The sequence below is a fragment of the Homarus americanus genome, unplaced genomic scaffold (genome assembly GCF_018991925.1).
Source record: "Homarus americanus isolate GMGI-L3 unplaced genomic scaffold, GMGI_Hamer_2.0 scaffold50564, whole genome shotgun sequence".
NCBI lineage: Eukaryota > Metazoa > Arthropoda > Malacostraca > Decapoda > Nephropidae > Homarus > Homarus americanus.
This window is the reverse complement of record NW_024715014.1, coordinates 3936701-3962040: the sequence shown is the minus strand read 5'-3', so window position 1 is coordinate 3962040 and position 25340 is coordinate 3936701. Positions and strand designations below refer to the sequence as shown.

The following is a 25340-nucleotide window of genomic DNA, read 5'->3' as shown; positions in this document are numbered from 1 at the left end:
GTGACGATTTAGTGCTTATTAAAGTAGACTACAGTTCATAAGTGTGTTTCTGTGACTTGGTGGAAATCTACCTGCCTATTGATTGTCTGTACACTGATACCGATTGTCAGAAAATTACCGGAGACTGGGGGGACAGCCATTGGTAATTCGACTTTTGTGATATATCTACTGTTTCTGTTCATACGACTGGCCGCTGGTAACCAGCGGTGGACGCTGCGAAAGGAGGGTCGTAATACTACTATGCCTTCATTTGTATAGCGAAAGGCAAATATTAAGCCTGAAGACATTTTAACCATTTACCCATGTTAGATCCCCAAATAAATAGGCATTTGCATATATCTGATGGCAGTTTATAAGTGTGATGAAGGTACAGTACAATGTTTGGATTTTTTTTTTTGTTAACTGGGAATAGCCCACCCTGGCACAGGTCATCGACCCACAACGGGACCTAGGGGGCGAAAAAATAAGAGTAAAAAGAAATTAGAAATAGAAAAGAAAAAAGTATTATATTAATCTACGCCACGAGGATGCCGGAAAACCAGCCTTTTAAAGTGAGACAGGTTGTATGAGTATGGAAACACAAAAGAAGGCAGATTATTCCACAGTTTGGCTGTGTGAGGAAAGAAGTATATATTATAACGGGTTATTCTAGTGTGGCCGACAGCCACAGAGAAACTGTTGGACCGTGGGCACCAAAATATTAACGGACATACAGAGTGCCCGTCATACACTTACAGTATTATGTAGTCTGCAAAGCTGGCCTATTAAAAATAAAAACATACAAGAAACTTTAAAACAAAACACGACTCTGTGGCAATCGCAACCCTTTTGTTATCTATGCAGGTGATGGTGTGCATGGAGGTGGAGACGTAAATAAATGCTCGACCTCCAGCGCTCGCCAACACAGTGGGCCCGCAGTGGTACTCAACCTTTTTTGCAGGAAGACCAAACTTAGCAGTACTCTGGGGACCACACAGCTGTATGAATGGTGTCCTGATAAATTATTATCGAATACTTTTTAACTACATAATTAGGCATTTGGATCAAACAAAAAATATATAATATTGCGAAAAACCAATGGTAAGGGTTAAACATTATATAAACAAAACTGCTATCTCGGATGCGATGATTGATTGATACGTTTATTGAGAAAAAAAATCTCAAAGGGATGAAGTGGCATAAGTCATCTCCACCCCAGTCCAGGAATGTCCCTCTCAGGACTCACATAAATCTTTAATACAGATATAGCTCATATAATCAATTATAGTACATACAGAGGGCACACATTTTGGAGCCTTGATTTATGGAGGGGGCCGTACAGAAATCGCTAGTTGTGTAAGGTTCGTCTGAAAGAATCTTTCCTCTTGCTGACCACCATTTAGCGGATCATCAGCCTTACACATAACAGCAAAATATTTCTGCAAAAAAAAAACTTTCTTTGGTTGAAAGCAGAGTTCAGTGGGCCAACAACACCTTTCATCAAACAAAGAATAAGCTCGAATCAAGATGATGTCTTCATAAAAGTCAAGCATAGAGGACAGAGTCAAGTAAATTAAGTGAAAAATTGCACGATGTTAGACCCACCTTTATTGCTCAGTGACAACAATACAGTACTCCTCCAGCAAATACTGGCTGAGAGGGAAAATACTGTAGAGACGAGTTTTTCTTTTCATCTCCGCACGAATCCGAATAATTATATTCACCTACTAAACAGTTAAGGCTTTATTGTTACAATTGCTGTATTTTCCCAATATTTTTTGACAATTCGTTATTGTATGTTGGACCACGGATTTATATATTTATTCAATAGGAGAAATTGATGTCTATTATTTCACAGAATACGATACAATTGTTCACAAAATATGTAACTTACGAAACCATTATAAAGGATCATATAGATGCATTTTATAAAAGCTATTATTAGTCTTAATAGATTCAACTCGTTTACAGTAAAATACGGCATATTTCACCTGGTGGTGTGCTGATACTGTTATGGCGTTTGTGAGGGATAACACAAGACCTGTTGGTGACCATTTATTATCTCTATCTGGACGACTTTATACCATTAACCTATGTTAACGCACGACTCGTTGACCTACTTGGAATGGCCCATGAAAAGAATGAAGTTATCAGAGCATAAACCCATTAACTTCCAATTATTTTCCACTTAGAATCGACGATCTGTTCACAGTTCGTCCCTCAGAACATTGTGGTCGCGGTTCTCATAGAGCGGGAGGTCATTCCAGAAGGTCATTTGTTCATCCTTGAGTGGGACGTCTTTACTATCCATATCTGGGTCGATCTGCAGGTAGTAAAGGTATCCCCCGAGGAAGGGCTCCCACCACGCTCCCCACGGTGATATGTCATCTGGCCATCCCTCCAGGACAGGCGTCGGGTCACTGTAAACCGCACTACACTGTTATCACTTTTGTTTCACACACACACACACACACTTGCATAGGTTACTCGATAATTATGGTCTTTACGTATTTTCATGGCTACCATTAGAATCGCTCTCATATCATATAACATTATACTCAATTTTATATTCTACAAAACACAGCAGCTAGTGTTTCCACTGACCTTCCCTTGATGAAGTTGGTCCACAACATGATCATGTGTGTGGACACCCGGGAGGCGGAGTCTGAGTTAAAGTCTCGCTTGTAGACGAAATCGAGTTTGCTGGAGGGGAAGAGGTAGAGCAGTTCATCCAAGAAGCTCACGCCCCACCCGTGAGCGCCCCGCGTGTTTTGGAATCTGGGGTTGGGCAGTCCTGCTCCTGTCAGCAACACCATCTTATTTAGTTAATTAAAAGTGACAGTAGGAAGTAAATATCTAGAAAAGTAAATAAACCTAAGCAAAGGACCCAACTGGATATATATGTAAGTACTTGTTGGTTTTGTTGCTTATTCTTGGTCGAAACTGTTTGCTATTGTGTGTATGCCTGTTCTGTCTAGGTACATTGGATATTATATGCCGATCAGGGGCGAATCCAGGATTATCAAAAGGGAGGGTCCAGTCCAAGAAGTTGTGGGTGCGGGAGCATGGCGAGCACAGCGAGCCAATCCAGCTGGGTTTTTTAAATCTGACCAATATCATAGGAATTTTGAGGCCATTTTGTACACTTGATATTAAGAAATTCTGGGGTCAATAGTAATTACTTTTTACTGTACCAAAACACCTGAGTTCAATACTACATAAAAAAGTATTGGAATTTTCTGATGGAAAGGGGTCCAGACCTTCAGGATCCCCCCCTGGATCCGATCTTGCGCTATGCATTTTCTATATTCATGCTGAACTTTATACCAGGTTTCATTGTCAATATACTGTACATGTTGAGTAATTTGTGTGATAGAACATCAGTTTTTGTTTCATGGTTTTAATACTGGTGTTAAGTCTTGAGGCCAGCAATTGTATGAGATTCGAATAATATAAACAAAGACATTATAATATGAACAACTTACCGAAGGCTGAAGTGGCGGCCTCCTGTGGACTCTCATGGTGAAGGATGTCGAGGAAGGACTTGCGGCCAGTGTAAACCAGCTCGTAGCGGTAGCAGTATTTGCCTTTCAGGTAGTAACTATGATCTTTAACTGCGTGGTCCGTCGGGTATAGGAAAAACCTGTCTGTCAGCATCTGTGTCAGTAAAATACTGGAGTTACTTCTATGTGTTTTTCTGGCAGCTATCTCTTCAAGACACGAGGATAAAGTAGAATAATGAGTGAGAAAGGTGCCTTTGGATAAATCTGCCAGATTGTGTAGACGAGGGTCTCGATGGACGTAACCTGCTTTTGGGAAAATGCGTGGACTGGATACAGAAACAGAAAAGGCCTGTGTATCTCAGGAAAAATCAGTTTTTTTAAGTTCGTGTTTCTAACTTTGATGACATCGTTAGACTTATGATTTGTTGCAGGTGTAATATTTTGCTTTTGTTTACACAATTTTTATTTCAAAATTTTTTAAATATGTATCGAATATTTTATTAGAAGTTGACTCAAAATTAGGTATATGATGAAGAATGTATCGATTATAAAACTGAATTCTAGAAAAATTATATAAATGTCTGTTATGTTCATTATATCTGTATGAGAAGCTTTCAGAATCAGAACGTATATATCAGACTATTGTGCAGGTGAGATTGCAACAATTACCCGTCTTGCGACCAACTAAAACAAACAACTCACCTCCACAAACTCCTGAGATGACTCCTCACCGAACTTCTTCTTGCCCATGTAGTATTTGCGGATTCTGTTCGCTATTTCAACGGGGTCCTTACAGGAGGTTTCCTTCAGGTCGAGTAGGATAGGACCATACTTCTCCCACTGCTTGTTGAGTTGCTCCGTCAAGCTAGTATCCTTCAAAACGTCTGCCACAAGGTAAGTACACTTGAGGGACAAATATTGGTGTTGACGTCTTATACTTGCATATGAGGAAATATATTTTCACATTTAGGTTATTCTACTATAAATGACTATTTCGATTTTGTAAATGTTTTTTATTCTGTTATTTAAAGTGCAACTCTTAACAAGTACTGAGTTTCAACAGTGGTCGGTAAAATTATTGATATCTCTAAAAATATAAACTTTTCTTATTTCTTTAACAAAATTATATTCTGAAAACTTTATTGAGTTTTTATATTTGTTTCACTTTTCTATCACATTATGATATCAGCAACCCTGGCAATTTTGAACACAAGTGCAATTAAAACACGAGACCCTTTACTTAGAGTCTAGGTCCTAGACCCTTGAAGCAGTGTCTCACCTTGAACTCTAAAGGCACCATCGTTCTTGTTAGTGCCGACCATCCAGGGTATTTGGAGGAACTGCTGGTGACGGATGAGGTGGTGTGGCTCGTCCGGCAAAAAAGCCTCGTTTCCCTGCCATTTGTCAATCACGGGCCCAAATGGCACTGGTTCTTCATCCCATACCTGCCAACATCACAAATAAACAACTTTTTATTGCACTATAAGGTAAACACCAGATGATTCTACATCCAGAAATCCTTGAATATACGCGAGGAAAACAGTAGCTTAGTACACTTCCAGAAAGCTTGATTTCGTACGCAAAGTACACAACATAAGACTGCATATTCAGAGATCTTTCATATGTACACTCGCTAACAAAATTCCTGTCGCCTTACTTGCCTCTTCATGAGCCCAGAGATGACTGATAACTTTACCAGGATTCCTCAATGTATGAAAACTTTTGATAAACTAAAGTCCATGTTACAATCGTCTGTATGAACTGTGCACAAGAGGTCTTTTATGTGTGTGATTTTTCAGTGAATTTAAGTTTACTTTAAGAAACTGAACAGTACGATATTTTTGAGTCATTATAAGAGACTCGCCGTAGAGGTGTTAATTGTGCTGAAGAACTGTTATCGAAATTAACATTACAAGTTTTGGTCGTTATAATCTCATCTTGTCAATATCAAACCGAGAGATGATGCATGGAAGGTTAAGTATTCAAGCTTTACGTTGTTGTAACACGAGTGTTTCAGAACATTACCAACATTTAACTTTGCTTTTTGGTCGTGAATCAGTGGCAAAAAAAAAAGATCACTACTAAATTAAGAAAAATAAAGAGTGAGGCGTTAATATATATATATATATATATATATATATATATATATATATATATATATATATATATATATATATATATAAGAAGCCACTTTCCGTATCCCAACTTGGTATATCAGAAATACTCACATACATTGATGGCATTTGGTCGACGATCTTACTGCCTGGGATAGACCTGAGGCAACGCATAAGGTCCTGGGAGGTAGCAGTGGGACAGCCTAGCATGAGGCCAAATTTGAGGGCCTGGGATCGGGCATTCCTCACGATGGCGTGGGGGCTGTATGCTGTTCCGCTCTGGGAGATGGCTTTGTGGAATAAACCTGCCGGGTGAAAGATTATGTAAATTACCCTAGGAGTTTCTGTAATTAGATCAGAATTTGAAGCTTCGTTTCTTCCATTTCTTTCACTTACACAGTTGTGATTAGGCAGAAAAGTCCGCCATGTTGACAGTGTTAGTGTTGCAAGATCCACTGTGCAGCTTCTGTTGATGAAAAGTCAGTGATTGTTCGTTTTCATTCACAGATGCCACGAAACGGCCCTTGAAACACAGCATTTTGAAGAAAATGAGCACCACAGTAACACTCACACAGATCGTCGGGGTAAATGGAAGCGGCGCGAGTCTTGGGGGAGAGGACGAGGAGGTGAACGCTGATGCCTCCCGCCCCAGACCCCATGACGGTGATGGAGTCATTCATGCCGCCGAAGTGACGTATGTTGTTCCTGACCCACTCTAACGCCACCACCTGGTCCATCAGCCCGAAGTTGCCTGGGCTCTCCTGGTCCTCCGTAGACAGGAAACCTAGATACAAATGTTGCATTGTTTATATTACTCAAGGCTGGACATGAGTTAAATGTGGTATTGATAGCGTGTGTGCGTGCTAATGTGTCGAGTACATACTTACAGGGCTGGTAGTTTTATCGTGAATGAAATTCGAGATTCATTTATGTGTCACCAACTTATGACTTATAACTTGGTAGAATAAAATATGAATGTTTCCGGTATTTAAGGTATCAATTTGTTTCATATTTAAGATATTCCGTTAAACACTAATTCTGGTGAGCACTTACCAAAGGGTACCAGCCTGTGATGGTGAGCACTTACCAAAGGGTACCAGCCTGTGATAGTTTGCACTTACCAAGGGGCACAAGCCTATAATGGTGACCACATACTAAAGGGTCCCAGCCTGTGATGGTGAGCACTTACCAAAGACTACCAGCCAATGATGGTGAGCACTTACCAAAGACTACCAGCCTGTGATGGTGACCACATACTAAAGGGTCCCAGCCTGTGATGGTGAGCACTTACCAAAGACTACCAGCCAATGATGGTGACCACATACTAAAGGGTCCCAGCCTGTGATGGTGAGCACTTACCAAAGACTACCAGCCTGTGATGGTGACCACATACTAAAGGGTCCCAGCCTGTGATGGTGACCACTTACCAAAGGGTCCCAGCCTGTGATTGATGGTGACGACAGTAACGTCAGACTCAAGCATGTAGTCTGGCTGCAAGAGGCCGTCTCCGCCACTACCGGCCATCCAGGTGCCAGCGTGCAGGAACATCACCACTGGCTGTGTGTTGTAGAACATCGGCGGCTGTGTCAACTGCAACATAAGAACGACCATGTAGCTGATACAGATTATGTTATAGCTGACATGTGGTGAAGAGGATAAAGCAAATATTATGCACTTGGATGTGTCATACAAGTGTGTGTGTGTGTGTGTTTTACAGTAGAGTTTACTCACTGTATTGGTGTATACGTTAAGATAGAGGCAGTCCTCCTGTCCCACGGCACCTCGACCACGTAGGTTGTCCCATTGAAGGCAGGCGGGAGAGTCACCCGTCGCGTTGAAGGGTGTCAAGTGGGCACCGTAAGGCACTGGCTCCTGCAAGGTCGTAATGATGGTTATATGTGAGTCTGACACGAGATTAAGTTATGGAGGAAGATGACCTGATGTGCTGCTGGCACTATAAAGTTAGGATGAAGTCATAAGTCTGTGATGTTACTGAAAAGGGGTGTTAGGCCTTATGATGGTAGGTAGAATGGAATTCACCAGATGGTTATGAATAAGGCACTGAGCTCTACAAGTTTAGGATGGGAATCTAAGTTATTGATGGACAGAATACGCTGCTATCTTGAACTAGGCTGGATGTCTTTTTTGTTGTACTGAAGGCTGCAGACCTGCAGAAAGACGATGAAACGCACTGAATGATCCTTAAGACGTTACATCAACAAAATAGAGTAGGTACACTCACCCTAAATCTGAGGTCGCCCAAGGGAGGTTTGGCGTAGGGAATGCCGGTAAAGGCGTAAACCTGGCGGCCCTCCCTGGCAGAAGTGTACGACTTGCCAAGGAAGGTGCCCCACGGCGTCACCACCCGCGGCTGCTCCTCCTCAGCCACCACGCCCACGGCCACTACACCCATCGCCACCCACACCCACGCCATCCTGCAACAGTGTGAACCGACATTCTTATTTGACTGTACACTTCACTACGTCAGTTCATTACGGCGTCTGGTTTTAAAAATAATAATAATAATTAACAGCTGCAGATGTTTAGTACACCCACCACGTGGTCCGGGTAGGACCTTCAGTTCACACAGGGTGTTGGAGGTGGTTCTTGTTCCTCATGTGATGTAGTTTGGTATTCATAGTTCCCTACCTGGGTGGAGTAGGGAGTCCTCATTTATCTCCTGATGTAGTTTGGAGTCTTTCTTGGCTTCTCATCCAGTGTTGGTGGTGGTGGGTGTACGGCGGACCCTGGGTGTCAGATCCGCGTCAGGTCACCATTGACCTCTAAGCACTGATTGTCACTCCAACAGTTGTTACTTTCTTTCGAGTTGAAATTGTCACTTTTGTATATCAGTTGTGGGTTGATCATCAATATATGCCCTATACTGTTGGTGGGAAGATGTTGATAAATCCCGATGGGGAGGAGGAAATGGGGAAGGGGAAGGCCCGACAGACCAGACTGGCAGCTGTCTTCATGGCTTAAAAGACCACGGCCGCTTGAGAGGGCAGCGCCGAGTACAGATGTCCTCACCCCATGAAGGCTGAAGACGGTATGTCTTGTGTGTGTGTGTGTGTTAAACCATCACTTCAGTTGTTGTTTAGACACCTGAATCGTTGAAGTGTGTCTGGGGCGGGTCGGGTCGTGTTGAGTCTCTGTAACAAAGCGTGTTCGGCAATCGGGCCTTCGTTGTTGAGCTGCAGAAATTGGACAGTGATTACATAAGATCATCAAGACCGTCTTAGTGATGTGAAAATGTAAATCGATGTAGGATTTTTAATGCTAGATGCGATTGTATTTTTGAAAATTCACTCTCCACCGAGTTGGAGGTACAGCCCAGGTCAAGAGGCATACAACCACAAAATCATTGCCATATGACAAAACTTTTATATACTTATTTTTTTACGGAGTTGTGGTCATGGCTGTGATAAAGGCCAACCAGGGAGTGTAGTACTGTGCCTTTAGTTAAATCAGTTCATAGTGTCATCAGTGACCACGGAAGAGGTTGTAAATAACTTTAAGTGAATACAAATTGGGAAGCAAGCTGGAAAGGCACCACTGCCAGCTGAAACCAAGTCGTGTTATAGGTGCCACAGAAACTTTAAATTTTATTTTGTTTGTGTGCTTTCTCATGGACTGAAACTGTGCCTACGTTACACCATTCACAGAAAGATACAGTGTACACAGTTATAGCACAAAGATATATAGTCGTCAATGAAAACAGGAAAAGAAAGTATAAGGAAATACTAGTTAAAATAAAACAAATTAAATGAAATCAACAAACTTGGCTATCCGTAAAGACATTCTATTACAGCCCCAAAGAAAGTTTATTTTATTTTTATGTGTTTCTAAAGGACTGAGTGGGTGCATAAAATCCGTTATTCATAGCCAAATGCAGTGTACATAGAGAGAGCACATAAATACTGACAAACAGCCGAAGTAAACTGAAAAAAAAAGAAGAGAAGAAAAAATAGAACACATCCCTAAAGGCAACAGGGGAGGTTAAATCCAGCAAAGGGGAGCTAAGTACTGGGTTTTTTTCCTTTATTTATTTTTTTATCTTTTTTTTATCCTAGAGTGCTAAGAGAGTTGTGCAACGAGTTTGCCGAGCCCCTGAAGATCCTGTTTGGTAAATACCTGGATGAACTAAAGGTCCCCAGTGAATGGAAAGTGGCTTATGTGAGTCCTATCTTCAAGAAGGGCGATCGTCACTCCATGAACAACTATAGACCGGTGAGCCTGACCAGCATAATATGTAAAGTACTTGAGAGTATTATCAGAGATGCCGCAATGGAACTTCTACTACGAAACAACCTTGTAAATGATTGCCAACACGGTTTTATTCCGGGGCGCTCCTGCTGAACACAATGGCTCAAGGTATTGGATATTTGGACCCATATTCTGGAACGGGGTGGTAATATCGACAATATTTATCTAGATTTTGCCAAGGCTTTCGACAGTGTACCCCACGAAAAGCTGAAAATTAAACTGGAAGGGTACGGAATTCGGGGAAATATCTTAGCGTGGATAGAAGACTTTCTACATGACAGCAAGCAGTGTGTGGTGATTAATGGCACAAAATCATTGTCTGTACCTGTCACAAACGGGGTACCACAGGGCAGTGTGTTGGGCCTGCTGTTGTTTGTTAGTTTCATAAATGACATGCCTGACGTTGTACACTCCTCCATACAAATGTTTGCCGATGACGCCAGGTTATTTCGGGAAATCAAGAACCAAGCGGACTGTGAAGAGCTGCAGAAGGACCTCTGTGGGCTCCAAGAATGGTCGAAGAAATGGCTGCTGAGATTCAATGTCACGAAGTGTAAGAGGATGCACCTGGGGCGTACCAACGGTAAGGAGGCGTATGTCCCAACGGGATGAAAAAACTGCACTATTTGAGACTGAATGTGAGAAGGACCTAGGTGTGAATGTTGACAATGAGCTGAAGTTCTCGGGCCATTGCGAAAAGAAAGTAAATCAGGCAAATAAATTATTGGGTCTTATAAGAATGTCGTTCAGATATCTAGACGGTCCGTCCCTCGTAACGATCTTCAGGAGTGCAGTGCTTCCCCATCTGGAGTATTGTCACCCCGTCTGGTCCCCGAGATATGCTAGGGACTGTCAGTTGGTTGAAAATGTTCAAAGGAGGGCCACCAGACTGGTGCCCGCACTTCAGCACATCAGCTACCCTGAGAGATTGGAGCGCCTGAACTTGCCTAGCCTATACTACAGACGGGCAAGGGGCGACCTAATTGAGGTGTATAAACATCTCAAGGGGTACTACTCAGTCGAGTGTCCTTACTTGGAGCTGGCGGAAGCTCGCCCCACAAGGGGTCACAGCTCAAAATTGAAAAAGCCGCAGGTCCAGAAAACTGAGGGCAAACTTTTTCGGAGTGAGAGCTGTGAACTCTTGGAACAATCTACCAAAAAGTATTGTGACTGCACAGAGTGTGAGCTCTTTCAAGACAAGACTTGACCAACACTGGAGCAGGTTCAGGTACATTCAGGAGCCGGTGCATGCCCAGTACTTGCCAACAGTGCGTAACAGAGACGTGACCGATCGCCCAAGCGGCTAACGAGCCGATCAGTGGTGAAGAGGATAAAAGAAAAGAAATAATCTGTGGTGGGAAGGGGGGGGGGATCTTTAGATGATCCACCACATGTTCAAGGACTGATAATATATTAAATTATTAACAAACTTACCCAATACTGTCTCCAATTTTTTACTGCCATTCATAAACTGATAAACATAACTAATTTCCGTAGTTTTGGTAGTAATGGGGCTGACAGTAGTAATATTAACAGTAGTTGTAGTAGTAATAGTAGGCCTAATAAAAATTTTAGTCGTAGGCCTAAGAGTAGTCCTATAGTAGTAGCACTAATACGCCTAACAGTAGTAGTAGTGGTAGTAATAGACTTAAAAGTAGTAGTAGTAGTAGTAGTAGTAGTAGTAGTAGGCCTAACAATAGAAGCATTAGTATAGTAGCAGTCATTGGTTTTTTTTTTTTATTGTAATAAATGAAGTACTGTATTAAGTTGTGATTTTAGCTGTTGCCAATACAAAAAATACACCACTAGTAGTTGCATTGTACCTGTAGCCGCTGTTATTGTAACACAAATTATGTGTTAATTATTGTTTTTTTTTAATTCAGCAACTACAGTTTGTTGAATTAGTGTATCTTTTATCTAATCCTGATGTACGGTAATACGAACATAAAAATAAAGTCAGTATATACTCAAAGCTACAATGTTTATTATTGAATTTATAATAACGGTCACAAATAACAAATTAGTTGTTCAGTGCAAATGATTACCATTATTAATGCTCGAATGTTACGCTTGCTAAACATAACTCAAGTGTACTTTTTAAGTTAATGAAGATTTAGATAACCAAATATCTTTACAATTCTTACTTTGCAGTCATATGTTGCTTATCTACGTAATAAATGAGTTTCAGTGTGCGTGTCACGGATTATTCATTGTACAATTTTTGGAAAGATCCAACTACTTTTTTTTTTTACACTGGCGCGAAGAACGAGACGAAACATATTGAAAAACAAATATATATATATATATATATATATATATATATATATATATATATATATATTCACATACCTGTTGGTTACAAAAGTACCCATGGAGGAGAAGAGTGATCAAGACGAGCACCACCACTCAACTACCAACTTGAAGCGCCGCCTGGTACCACCCTCTCACTAGCCTGCCTCCGGCTATTATAGTTACTCCCTAGTGCTCACCTCCCATATATATACAACATGATACTGGTGCTTTAGATGTAATTTACATTGTACTCCTATGAACATGATATAATATGAAGGAAGTACCAACAACAAATCAGGGTGAAACAAAAACTGAAGGGTATATACCAAGCAGCAACGCCACGTCAGGGTAGGACGTGTCGCGCCCCTTAGGCTCTCCTGCTTATTCTTACCCTCACTACACCTATGTGGCGACATTTTAATAAGTTACACCAAACAACTCAACCAGCACTACAGTAGATTCACTCAACCATAAGCTACATTAAAAAAATTAACGTTCTATCAACCAGAGTAAAATCCGAATCTTGTTTAAGGTCGCTTTGCAGTATAAGGAAAAGTAGATTTTTTTTTATATTTCCTGCTGTTGTGGGGTGATAACGGTGTGTGATGAATCATAAAACAGGTGATCCACCCAAAGTAGTGCTGATACACCCACGCTACTGTCTACACATCTACACTCACTGTTTACATCTCTACACTCACTGTCTACACCAGTACACCTACACACCAGTTACTGCTTCTTGACAATATTTTAATAAAATGCCTCCTTCTATACTGGCCTCGTACAGTTCCGTGTGGGATGCCGCTACACTTGTCACGCATGAATCCATTCACGTTTAATCACATTGTCTGTTTTTCACTTCGTCCTTGGTCAGCTTACTGGCTGGTTGGTCGGTCGGCCAGTTCTCTGCTACACACTGCTGACAAGAATTGGGCGTGTACAGTACGGGCTTTTAGATGTACAGTACCTGAACATGTGCCAGTGTTTTTCAATGTGCTCACTCTTAGTTCAATTACAACATTCTCTGGCAGGTTATTCCAAGGGTGCACATCTGTTATTCCAAACTCTGACAGTTGTCTGTGCTTGTGGCTTATTTGCCTTACAAGAAAGATGAAAACCAAGAATTTTTACAGACACCAACGAAGAAGCTGTTTAGAGGCCGTCATGAAGTCCATGTAGTACTTAACTTTTACTTTTATCCTCTTCACCACTGATCGGCTCGTTAGTCGCTTGGGCGATCGGTCACGTCTCTGTTACTTTTCTTTTTCTTTTATCCTCTTCACCAATTGATCGACTCGTTAGCCGCTTGGGCGATCGGTCAGGTCTCTGTTACGCACTGTTGGCAAGTACTGGGCATGCACCGGCTCCTGAATGTACCTGAACCTGCTCCAGTGTTGGTCAAGTCTGGTCTTGAAAGAGCTCACACTCGGTGCCGTCACAACACGTTCTGGTAGATTTTTCCAAGAATTCACAACTCCCACTCCGAAAAAGTTTGCCCTCAGAGTTTTCTGGACCTGCGGCTTCTTCAATTTTGAGCTGTGACCCCTTGTGGGGCGACCGTCCGCCAGCTCCAAGTAAGGACACTCGACTGAGTAGTGCCCCTTGAGATGCGTATACACCCCTCGAAATCCTAGAGGCACTGGGTTTGGTCTTGGGGATATATTTATCGATCAAATGGGTCACTTTACTAGTTTTGATATTCAGCGTAGTGTCTGCGTTCTTGTACCTTAATGAGTCAGGCCAGTTGATACCCCTCATCTCTTCTTTCATCCCATTGTAATTTCCCTTGTAATATTTGCACCTTGGCCTGGCCTTATCTTGAACTAGGTAACAGTTAAATCTGAATGACAACACTATATGGTGACTGGTGCCAACTGGGGCAAGGTGTTCCAGTTTGGCCACCATACCCTCCTCGTTTGTTATGATGAGGTCAAGTAGCTTGGATGTTTGCTCCCCTCTGTAATGTGTCGGGTCTCTAACATGTGGAAACAGAAAATTATCATTCAGGGTTTTCACAAAAAGAGTAGCAGGGTTATTTAAGTCATTTGGGGTGAACTCGTTTCTCCAGTCGATGTCGCCATAGTTAAAGTCCCCCATGATAAGGAGGTGGCTAGGGTTGAGCATCGCCGCGTTGTCTATTTAGGCTCTTAAGTTCCTTTGATTTAATGGGTCACAGTTTGGGGATCTGTTGATACACCCGACGATAAGTAAGTCCCCTCCCTTTGATTTAATTTTGCACCACTTGGACTCTTCAAAAACATCCTCTCTCTGTACCCTCGCCTGGCTGGCTCTAAGGTCTTGCCAAGCTTAGATAACCACACCCCTCTTGCAGGTTTCTTGAGAAAGGTTCGTAAATGAGTCATATCCAGCAATACTGAACTCACATTCCTCTGGGTCGATTCTCCCGTTCTTGCACAACAGTTCTACAACTCCTACAATATCTGGTTGGTGTACCTTCAGTAGTATTTCAAACTCCTCTCTCTTATCAAGGAACGTGTCAGTATTAGTGTACACGACATTCAAGCCAAAATTTGTGGGCGGAGGGTGCGTTGCTGCCCCCTGGCCCTGTGTCGGAACACTTGCTTCCACTACACTCTCCCTGAATATAACCCATGTACACCCGTCCCCGTTCCTCCTCGACTCTCCCCTTCTCTGCTTCAAGCCCTGCAGGAGCTTTTTGTGCTGTTCCCTCTACATTACAGTGCGATCTGGGTGAATGAATATATTCCGAGATGCCTCGATCCTTGTTAAGTTTTTTGCCTGCCGAATAACCTCCTATTTCTCCTCCTCACTCACTAGTGTGATCCTGAAGGGGCGAAGCTTATCCCCCTGCTTTTGTCCCAGCCTCCTCACGTCCTGAGGGGTTGATGGTATCTTCAGAACCTCTGTACAAATATTCTTTAATTGCATCTTATTGTGTGTTATCTTACTCTCAGTTCTATCCGCTTGGCTCTCAGGGACTCCAAAAACTATTACATTGTTCCTGCGCTGGAAACGTTCCCGTTGTTCCTCCTCTCCCCTAACAGTAGGTCTGTTAATTTTCATTTCTTCGACACACTTCTTCAGAGTCCCTAGCTGCTGTAGAACCTGTTCTGATCCTGCATTACTCTCCGACACCTCCCGTGGCCCTGCTAATGCCTCAGCATAACTCCTCTTAGCAACCACCTCCATTCTATTGGCTACTTCCTCAGTCTCAGCAAGGATCTCTTTCCCAACTTTTTCTAGTTTGACAGCCAGCAAGGCTCCAGCTTCATCTATTTTCGTCCCTAGGGAACTCGTTCCCCCATGGCTTGTAATTGCCTCTTTCACCTTGACTATGCAGTCAGAGCAATACCGGCAACAGCTTTCATGCTTTACGGCAGCTTGCATCTTCCTAAACGTTGTCTATCTATCTCGTCTAATATTCTCCTCTATCCTTGAACCCAGTAGATGGCTACTAAGCCATGCTGTTTTTCTGTGCTGAGTTGATTTTATCCTTAACATTTAACCAGGACAGGATTCTCTTTGCTGCAATTCCAGTTTTGCAAGTGTTGTACAGTTCGTGAGAAGTGAATCATATATTTGTATTAAAGTACCGACCACTTTCCGGTTCTCTTTCTTTATATAAAGTAATATCGTCTAACAAGTTCACATTAGTTCAGCAAATAAATATGCATAGCCTTAATATCATCGAGCTAGAGAAGTCGACTTGTGAAAGAGACCTAGGGGTACTCATAAGCCCGGACCTTCGGCCTAAAAAACAGTGTGTTAATGTTCGAAATAAGGCAAACAGAGTATCAGATTTTATATCGAGAAGTGTAAGCAATAAGAGTGCGGAGGTCATATTGCAATTATACCTTGCGCTAGTCAGGCCGCACCTCGATTATGCGGTTCAGTTCTGGTGCCCTTATTATAGAATGGATATCAATTCACTGGAGTCGGTGGAGCGAAGAATGGCGAAAATGATTCCGGGACTTAAAAACCTTTCCTATCAAGATAGAGTAAAGAAACTAAACTTGCATTCCCTAGAAAGATGAAGAGTGCGGGGAGATATGGTAGAAATATTTAAGTGGGTGAAAGGAATCAATAAAGGGGATATAGAGAAAGTCCTTATAATATCCGAACAGGATAGGACTCGGAGCAACAGATTTAAGTTGTATAAGTTTAGGTTTAGGAGGGAGATAGGAAGAAACTGGTTCACAAATAGAGTGGTAGATGAGTGGCATAAGCTTAGCAACTTTGTAGTAAGTGCTGGGACGCTGGAAATTTTTAAAGGGAGGCTAGATAGATTCATGGACGATAGAGGGTGATTGTACTCTCGACGGGAGCTGCCATGCACAGGCCAACCGCCCTAATGTACTTTTTATTTTCTTATGTTCTTATGTAATCTCGAAGAGTGTGTAGCATTAAACATTCGTGCTGTAGTTTTATAAACATATTTTTTTCTATTCCCTTCCCCACTCCTCAGATCTGTCAGCTACTGAAAACTGCTCTTATCTGTAATAACACCAAATGCAGTAGAGAAGGGGGTAGAATAATTTTTTTATTTATAAACGTCAGCACGGATGTTATCTTAATACTACACACTGTTTAATATTGCCTGTGTATATTTATTTGCTGAACTAATGTGAACTACTAGACGATGTTACTTTATTTACTTCACTAAAGTCATCTCCTCTGCATCATTCATTCAAGATTTTTATTTTTTGTCTTACTTTTTACATACATAAATATTAAGAAATATCAATATCAATAAAATTTAATATTAAATTATAGTACTATGACTGGAACTTGATAAATAATAAAACCATTTAAATATTTATTTTACGCCTTAATGAATTCAGTGATAGTTGTCAAAGATGGCGTCGGGCCAGAGGGCCTTCGCCCAGAAACTGTCTAAGTAAGTCAATAATAACCTAATATAACACACTAATTCTTAGAAGAATCATCCTCACTGTTTTTATACTTATAGCGGATAAAACTTTGCCATTAAAGACTATCTAAAGTTTTGGCTGACGCGTCAAATAGTGACAGGAAATATTTGTTCATTATACTGGGAGGTGTTGTGAGGGTATGTCCTACTCCTTCTCTTAGTACAGGAGGGAGACACTGAAGGATCTAAACAGCTGAGCCACTCGCAGATCAAACTGGCAGTAGGATAGTTGCAACACATACAAATGCAGTAGATAGATCAATGAGTGCTGTACTGATGTGATAATCATTTCTTGTGTAAATGCTTCGTTTGGTAGATATTTAGATGCCTAAGCTGCTCACTACTTTATCTTCTTGACGGTAAGGTTAGGTTAGGTTAGGTTAGGTTAAAAAAAATGCACACTACGACCGTGTCCTCTAAAGCAGTGATTCTCAAACTGGGGTCCGCGAAAAGATTTTGAGAAATAGTGCGTTTAACATTTGTGAGAGAATTGGCGATTCCAATTGGCAGGATATTTTGGATTTGGGTTGAAATGAACAAATGCTTTGGACTATGATTTATTCTTTGATTATTGACAATATTTGTATGCGTCATGATATATAAGGGGTCCTTGGTTGAAAAAAGTTTAAGAACCCCTGCTCTAAACAACACTGAAATTGTGGCATTTTTATAATCGTTTACTATGTTAAAGAACCGGCGGGTCAGTTAATAATTGTTAATAAGTTCTCACTGGTCCAGCATGTGTACATACTTTCTCTATTGTGTATTATTTCACTTGTTGCCACTAAACGAATCTCAGGAATTTTATATTTGCAATCAGTAGCTTTGACAATTCTAAGGCATTTTCTTAGGTCATTTTTCGTTATCCACGCATGACCGTTTTTCACATGAAAATTTTTTTTTTCGCTTGTTTTCTTTCTGTTTTAGATAAGAACATAAGGAGTCTGCATTAGGCCGGTTGGCCTGTGCATTGTCGACTGTGAAGCTCCCCGGTTAGGTTAGGTTAGGTTAGACTCAAAACTGTTTCCTATGGCTTTCAATGTGTTTTGAACACTTATTACCTTGATTTTTATTGTAAATCTCTAGATTCAGAGATGGGAAGGGGGGCTTATCTCAAATTATTGATTTGCACCAGAAATGGAGGTCAAATTCGTTCATAACACATGAAAAGTCATTGGAAAAACATAGTTTCAACTTCAGTTTTGTATAGTGGCAATAAGTGAAATTTTACCAGATATTGTAGGTACAGTATAATGACAGTGCACAGGCAGTACAAATAGTTATCGAACGCTCTAACCTCTTAGCGTCATACACTATGACAAAACGAATGAGATATCTGAACATTGTTCTCCGAGAAAGTTTTATTGTAAATTGAATTACTTTTCACCTGTAAATACTATAAAGAGGAACAACACATATACAAAATATTGAGAGTCACTTCACAACCAGGCATACCAACCATTCTGAGATAACAAGAGCCAGAGTGCTCATTCTGAAATCTTGTGCCAAGCTGTTTGAGAAGTTTTTTGACTGTACATTGTATAGATATTGTAGATATGTTATGTATACATAGGCAGTGCAGTTATGCAGCTAAAAGTACACAGGAAATCAATTTTACCAAAGATAACACAAAAATGTTGAAAACTTTATTTAAATATTCAAATTTTAGCTTTACTTTAGTTATACAGCTTCTCCCCGACTTAAGACAGGGTTAGGGACCCAAATCCAGGTCGTAAGTCGAAAATGTTTAAATACTGTACTATCTCTTTTTCTTCTCATCACTAAAAACTCTCAGTTTTAAGCTTGCCAGCCATTTTAAAGTGAATTACAAACGAAAATTTTGTCAGTACTGTACACAGTGGAATCACTGACGTTGGGACTCGAAAATACGTAATTTGACAAAATTTTGGTGCAACTGAGGCAGGTCGTAAGTGCGGGTGGTCGTAAGTCGAGTAGGTCGTAAGTCGGGGAGAAGCTGTATTGAAAACACTGTCTCTTCAACCCAACAATGAAACATGGGTTTTTAAGGTATTTTTATTCCCTACCCACTGGTGTAAACTATTTCTTGTGTAATTTTTTTTTTTTTTCGTTATGGCCCATTTCTCTTTCTTTCGTTAATAAATGAGTAAGTTTATTAATTAGGTTAGGTTGGTTTGGTTAGAGTATGTAATACTGCCTTATTATTGTAAGGAGAGGTTGGACATTTGTAACATTTCTGTCAACTGCCGAGAACAATGAAAGAAACACTTAAATGCTTAACATTTGTAAAGTAAGGTAAAGTGCTACTGTATATTTTACTTTTTTAACCCTACATTTTGTATCTTCAAAGTACTGCCCAATTTATGGGTATTAATATTGAAGGAGAAGTAATTTGGGTGAAAATAATAAAACCATCATTTAAAATAAAAAATGAACTAACTAACCTAACCTGGTAACATGTGAAGGTAAAGGACCATTGATAGTTGAAGATACCCTTGGTATTTGTGGGAGTTACATCCCTAAGATCACTGTAAATGGTGAAACTGAATGTTGATACTAAAGGCTCATGGGGAAAGAGGAAGAGGGTCCCCTCGCACAAAGCTAACCATATTTGAGCTAACACAGTACTCTTCTGTACTAACCCCTTCACCACCAAACACCTGCACTGGATGCTCATATATATGTACTGTTCTGTAGGTGTCTGGACTCCTCTAGTATGGCCTGGCCACCCAGGGCTACCTTTTGTGTCTGATATTTGATCCACAGGCATAGGGCTTTTCCATATTGTCCATTCTTTGGGGCATTTTCTGTCCTGCTAGCCATTATGCTTTGCTCAGTTTTCGTAATATAGTGCACAGCCAATTTGTTGATGCCATAATGTTGATTCACTGATGCCACACTCTGACCACTTCCAACCTAGTCCAATAAATCAACTTTTTGCCTGAAAGACACCAATTTTTGCTGCCCTTTCACCTTGAAGTTTCCTCACTTAGTCTAAAGTTGGTTATATTGAGTGAAATATAATTTCAGGATCAGCCCTTCATTTCTTTTCTGCTTTTAATCAAAGTTTTACAGTATTTGTTGATACTTAAGTGTAGTGTATTAGGTGATAAAAAATGATATAATTCTCCACAGGCAACATGCAGCTGATGTGCGAAGGACAGTAAGCTCAGTGACAACAGGGAAGGATCCACCTCGTTCTGCTAGTGTATCAACACTCTCAACAGTAAGTAACACTCTGAATATACTGTATAGCACTGTACTGTACTGTATATGTAATTCTTTAGTATTGCACTTAACAAGACACATTGGGGTTGATCAGTTCTTGCATATTTACTTGAGGTAAACTTGAAAATTTTCCTATATCCACTTAGTCTGAGGTAACCTTCTGGCAATTCTATTAAATTATTTGATTTGATGGGTGGCTCAAGTCATTTGTCCTTGGGGGACAAAATCTTTGTTTGATTTAGAAATATGAACCCAAGTGGGTAATATTGTGCTTGTTTTCAGGACCCTATAACATATTATCATTGATCTAATTGTTGTCAGTAAAGTTAATTGTAAATACTGTACTATATTGTATACAGTAACTTTTATGGGATTTTTGTAGAGTTGTCTAATTGAACATTCATTGCCTATGAAACATGTAATTAATGCAGGTCAAACTTCTTGTTTTCTGTTATTTGGTTTGAATTTGTTGATGAGACAATGTTCTGCACAGTAAAGAGGGGTAAACAGGTGCTCTGTAATACCTACAAAGACAATAAAAGCTCCCTTTAACAGGTAACAAGGTTGAATGTATTTATTTAATAATGATCCGAGTCACAATGAATAGAAGACAGGAGTAGAACCTCATAAGGTGTACGTATATCAGTCATTACATTTTGATAGTCAGACCTATTAATTGTATTTGCTTCATCTAAAGTCCATTTTTGAACTTGGTAAAAGGTTTTCAGTTTGGCCGTGGTGTCTCATACTTCATAATTGTGTTTAATGATGTGCAGTATTTGATTGTTGTGCACTTCCAGCATGACACATTACAAGAAAATGTGGATCCTATTGATTATGAGGATTTCCTCGACCAACACCAGCTGGAGGCCGACCGTGATCCAGTAAGAAAGATACTCTACTTCCCACCTGATGATATTGTAGTCACTTTAATCCCACGGCAGATCCGCACTCTGCAACCAGTCATTCCAGAAGAAGGGTTAGTAATTCACTTGTCTGGAAGTTGCAGCTGTATGTGTATTTGTTTATACAGTACTGTATATCTGTATTATTGTCTGTCTTTTCACCTATTATGTATTTTTTCAATCTTTACTCTCTTTGGTATTCTCACTGTACAGGAACATTGTTTATGAAGAAGTCTTATTTGTGAAGACTCATATTGTCTCTTACTTATAGTACTGCATTCAGTTTTAAGTTTTTGCATAACCATTCTATGAATACCCCCATATTATCTTGCTGTTATATTTTGTAGTTTATGTTATCACTAGTATCCTAACAAATTCCATGAAATTTTGCTTTTTCTCATATTCTACTGTATTTCTGATGCATCCAAAATAGAAACTAAAGTTAAATCTGTCAACTACCATTACTCTTACTCCATGGCTCTTTGTGTTACTAGAGAAATTAACTTCACTAGAATATTATAGATTGGTTAGCATCACTTGGAATGTAGTACCTTGTATGTACTTGCACTGGATTATTATTGGATAGGATGTTCTGAAACAACAGAAATTTCACTGTAACAAAGCCTTTGCCACCCACCAGTATCTCCAAGTAATGTAGAGTGTGACCTCACTCTACTGGTACTGTATATGAGGTAAACACCTTTTCCAAAATGTGAAAACTTCTTGCTGTAGATTTTATATTTTTGTCTGAAATAATGTACACCAGAAAGAAGTAACAGTAGTATCAGTGTATTTATAAGCACTCAACATTAATGTATGTACAGTACTGTCCTCCACACTTATTGTATAGTAAAACTGGGTGGGGGAAGGCCTTTTACACCAAACTGCTCTCTGTAGCTTTCTTTGGGCAGGTACATGGGCTCTAGATAAGGTTGGCTGGGGACTCTCCTGAGATTTTGAAGGGCCAGTCAGCAGCCACCTTGCAAAGTGCATCAATGAAAAACATTGAAATATATTCTTAGCTCTTTAAAGAGGTCAGAAAATCCAATGTAATAACATTTCTTAAAATATCCCCAGGGATGGCTATGATGCCCATGTAGCAGACTGTGTTCGCTGCTACACCAGGGATTGGTTGTATGTCAGTCGCCAGTACCTTCAGTATTCCACTTCTGTCCCGGGCCGCAGTCAGTTAACTCCAGACCACCTGGCAAATTTACAGTCCTGTCCACAGCCTGAGTTTGAAGTTGACTTGGAGGATGATCCTAGGCACAGTGATGCAGATAGAGTATGTACTGTACAGTATTTTGTTTTTTAGATAACAAGGTTTCCAATTTTCTCACAATTGATTATACTACTGTACTCTAGTCTACTGTAATATACATTTATTGATTTATCAGTATTGTTTTCCAAGTTGGATTTTTCATTTATCAGACTTTCCATTTACATTACAGTTCTACATTAGGTAATTCTGCTGAACTATGGCTTAACTGTAATACTTTATAAGACTTTCTTTTATGAATTTGTTTTGAGTATAAGTTAAATTTGCTTGTTTGATGCTGGCCAATAAGCTTTTGGAAATATCTCCTATATATGTTAAAATTATTAGGGCAACATTAACACAGTTTATTTTGCAGCATGATGTTGGAGGTAGCCGCCATTCCTCACATCTCTCTGACACACCAAGAGGAAGCTGGGCCAGCTCAGTATTTGATTTACGGAATTCTGTTGCTGATCCTCTCCTCCCATCGTTACTCTCACGCGTTCCATTGGATACTGTTGACAATAATAATCAACAAGCAAGACTTGAAAACAGACAGGTAGATCTTTTTTCACTTTTAATAAAGGGATTAATCTCAAAAGGGAACTTGGCATGTGAAGATAATTAACATCTTGTTCTCTCAGCCTCCTGCACATTTTTAATTGTATTTGTTGAGTAGATTTGATAATATTTGAGTGAATCTCTTTCTTCAGGATTCCATGTTTGTGCTGTATCCTCCTCAAGATGAAGAAGACATGATAGAGCGTCGCCTGTACCCAGATGTACCAATGCCACATTCAGGTCATCGCATTCAGGTCAAGTGTATAAATCTCCGCCTTGAGCTGGAAATAGAGCCAATATTTGCTACTATGGCCCTGTATGACCTCAGAGATAAAAAGAAAATTTCGGAGAATTTTTGTTTTGATATGAACCCAGAACCGCTGAAGAGAATGTTGACATCCCATATTCCATATCAGGTTGGTAATGTACCTAAGTTTAGTGTACAGTGTAAGCTCACGTTCAACTTAGGCAAGAGATGTATAGTTATCATTAAATGTAGTTGCCATTTATTATCATAGTCTATTATAAAAATTAAATGCATAAAAGAATATATTGAATATATTCCTCTTTTATTTTTATGTTTTGGAATATAATTTAAGCTCAAAAAAAATTGTGTAACCTTCTTATCTTTTCCAGGATATTTCAACTTTAAGTCGCACATGTATTTTTGACATCACTTATCCATCTAGTGACTTGTTTCTTGTTGTGCGTCTCGAGAAAGTCTTGCAGGGTGATATTAGTGATGTGGTGGGGCCATACATGAAGGATGATGCGGTCAGTCTTAGTACAGTATATAGAATAATAGTTTGTCAAAAAATGAGATTGCTGTATTTAATTTTTAAATTCTGACTTGGAATTTTTAGTTACTGGTACATTCATGTGTGTGTATGTTTGATAATAAGAATCTCAAGGTTTACATTTCTTGTATAAATTTATATATTTTTTATTTGAAATTCATTAATATGAATTTTACAGTAATTGGTATTTTTTTTATTTCATATACCTGTATAGAACCGAGAGAAGTTGAAATCTGCAGCCGTAGCTTGCTGTGAACGACTTGGGAAGTATCGTATGCCTTTAGCATGGACTGCAATCAACCTCATGAACATTTTTACAGGTGTTCATGGAGACCGTGAAAATGCTCCCGAAAGAGAACCTTCGGGGTCAAACAGTCTTGGTGAGATGACTACTTTCTCTAGTTTTTAGATCTTTTTATTCTTTATTTATATATTTTTTCATTATTATCTTCTTAGTAAGTGAGTAATTTCTATGTTTTTAGTATGTACTGTAATAAGGTAATGATTAACAAAGCTCATAAATTGACATTTTAATATGGTACAGTATTCAAATGTTTTGTAAACACGATACAGTATACTGTATTAGATATTACACAACATGAGAAAATATTCATTAACCAACAATTTTAAGAATTTCAGCAAAAAATGGTGGTGTGTGATGATTCATGAACATTAATTCACACCTAAAGACTAGAAGTTTTATTTAATAATTGTTTTAGTTTTCTAAAGTGTCTGTAATAGGATGACACAAGGAAACTCCAACACAATTATTTACTTTGAAAAAGAGAAAGTCAGTTGAGGAGGGGTTGATAATGAGTACTGTACTGTAACTTACATATTTCTTTCCGTTAATTATACATTATCATATCTCTTTAGATCGGAAGCAGAGTTCGTCTAGCTATGACGAGCTTAAGAGAAAAGGTGGCTCTGGATCACTTACAAGGAGAGGGTCATTAGAGAGAAGAAGTTTCAGTGAGAAGAGACGTAGTTGGTCGCCTGAGGAGTTTGGTGCTTGTCTTGATTCATTTCGTCCTGTCACTCTTACTGTATCATCATTTTTCAAGCAGGTAAATGTGTTTTTAGTATTCTTGTACACTCACACCTCCCAGGTCCAGCATTCCCAAAGCTGTCTTTGAAAATACTATATTTAAAGTTAACTTTAGTCATATTTATAAAATCACATTCTTCTGCACTTATACTGTACCAATAACATTAAGAATTGTAGGGATACATGTCACAGTGGCCATTTGTTTTGTCTTTGAGTACTGTACAGTATGTGTTCAGCATTGTGTACATCCCTGGTTATTTATATACAGGTATAAAAACATTCTCTGAAATTATTTACCCTGGAGGATATAATGTGGTTCACTGTATATAGGGTAATGGAAGTCTCAGAAAAGTAGTACTGTACATTTGAATAATAATATTAAAGTTAATATACAAACACTGCCCAACAGTACGTATTGCACCAGTAACTGAAATTACCCACTTCTGTATCCCAGACCCTTTATTGTGATACAGTACTTTACTATACATGCCACACAGG

General features: G+C 39.7%; 2 protein-coding genes across 13 annotated transcripts in view; one reads left to right on the top strand and one right to left on the bottom strand.

Moving 5' to 3' along the window:
• Positions 1 to 1704: 1704 nt before the first annotated feature.
• On the bottom strand, positions 1705 to 12265 carry LOC121854387 (juvenile hormone esterase-like). Its single transcript, XM_042349037.1, has 11 exons — positions 12212 to 12265; positions 7839 to 8031; positions 7328 to 7468; positions 7024 to 7186; positions 6168 to 6380; positions 5711 to 5901; positions 4762 to 4927; positions 4185 to 4366; positions 3465 to 3636; positions 2584 to 2779; positions 1705 to 2399 (listed from the first exon to the last, which is right to left on the bottom strand). The coding sequence occupies exons 1-11, from the start codon at positions 12232 to 12234 to the stop codon at positions 2186 to 2188; spliced, it is 1854 nt and encodes a 617-aa protein (XP_042204971.1). The 5' UTR covers positions 12235 to 12265; the 3' UTR covers positions 1705 to 2185.
• Positions 12266 to 16985: 4720 nt separating this feature from the next.
• The window catches only part of LOC121853353 (dedicator of cytokinesis protein 7-like), a 76127-nt gene continuing 67772 nt past the window's right edge, over positions 16986 to 25340 (top strand). For all 12 annotated transcript variants that reach the window (XM_042347503.1, XM_042347444.1, XM_042347458.1 and 9 more), the window contains exons 1-9: positions 16986 to 17033; positions 20181 to 20271; positions 21074 to 21252; positions 22256 to 22463; positions 22813 to 22995; positions 23150 to 23413; positions 23634 to 23771; positions 24009 to 24174; positions 24671 to 24861. In XM_042347503.1, the coding sequence (XP_042203437.1) occupies positions 16993 to 17033; positions 20181 to 20271; positions 21074 to 21252; positions 22256 to 22463; positions 22813 to 22995; positions 23150 to 23413; positions 23634 to 23771; positions 24009 to 24174; positions 24671 to 24861 (1461 nt within the window). In that variant the 5' untranslated portion in view covers positions 16986 to 16992. The remainder of the gene's footprint in view (positions 17034 to 20180; positions 20272 to 21073; positions 21253 to 22255; positions 22464 to 22812; positions 22996 to 23149; positions 23414 to 23633; positions 23772 to 24008; positions 24175 to 24670; positions 24862 to 25340) is intronic.

Excerpts from the sequence above, each read along its gene's own strand:
- LOC121854387 (XM_042349037.1), bottom strand. The coding sequence starts at position 12,234 with ATGGGTACTTTTGTAACCAACAG. Across the intron at positions 8,032-12,211 it reads GGTACTTTTGTAACCAACAG|GATGGCGTGGGTGTGGGTGG; the intron begins GTATGTGAATAT and ends ACACTGTTGCAG. Across the intron at positions 5,902-6,167 it reads CATTTACCCCGACGATCTGT|GTTTATTCCACAAAGCCATC; the intron begins GTGAGTGTTACT and ends TTCACCCGGCAG.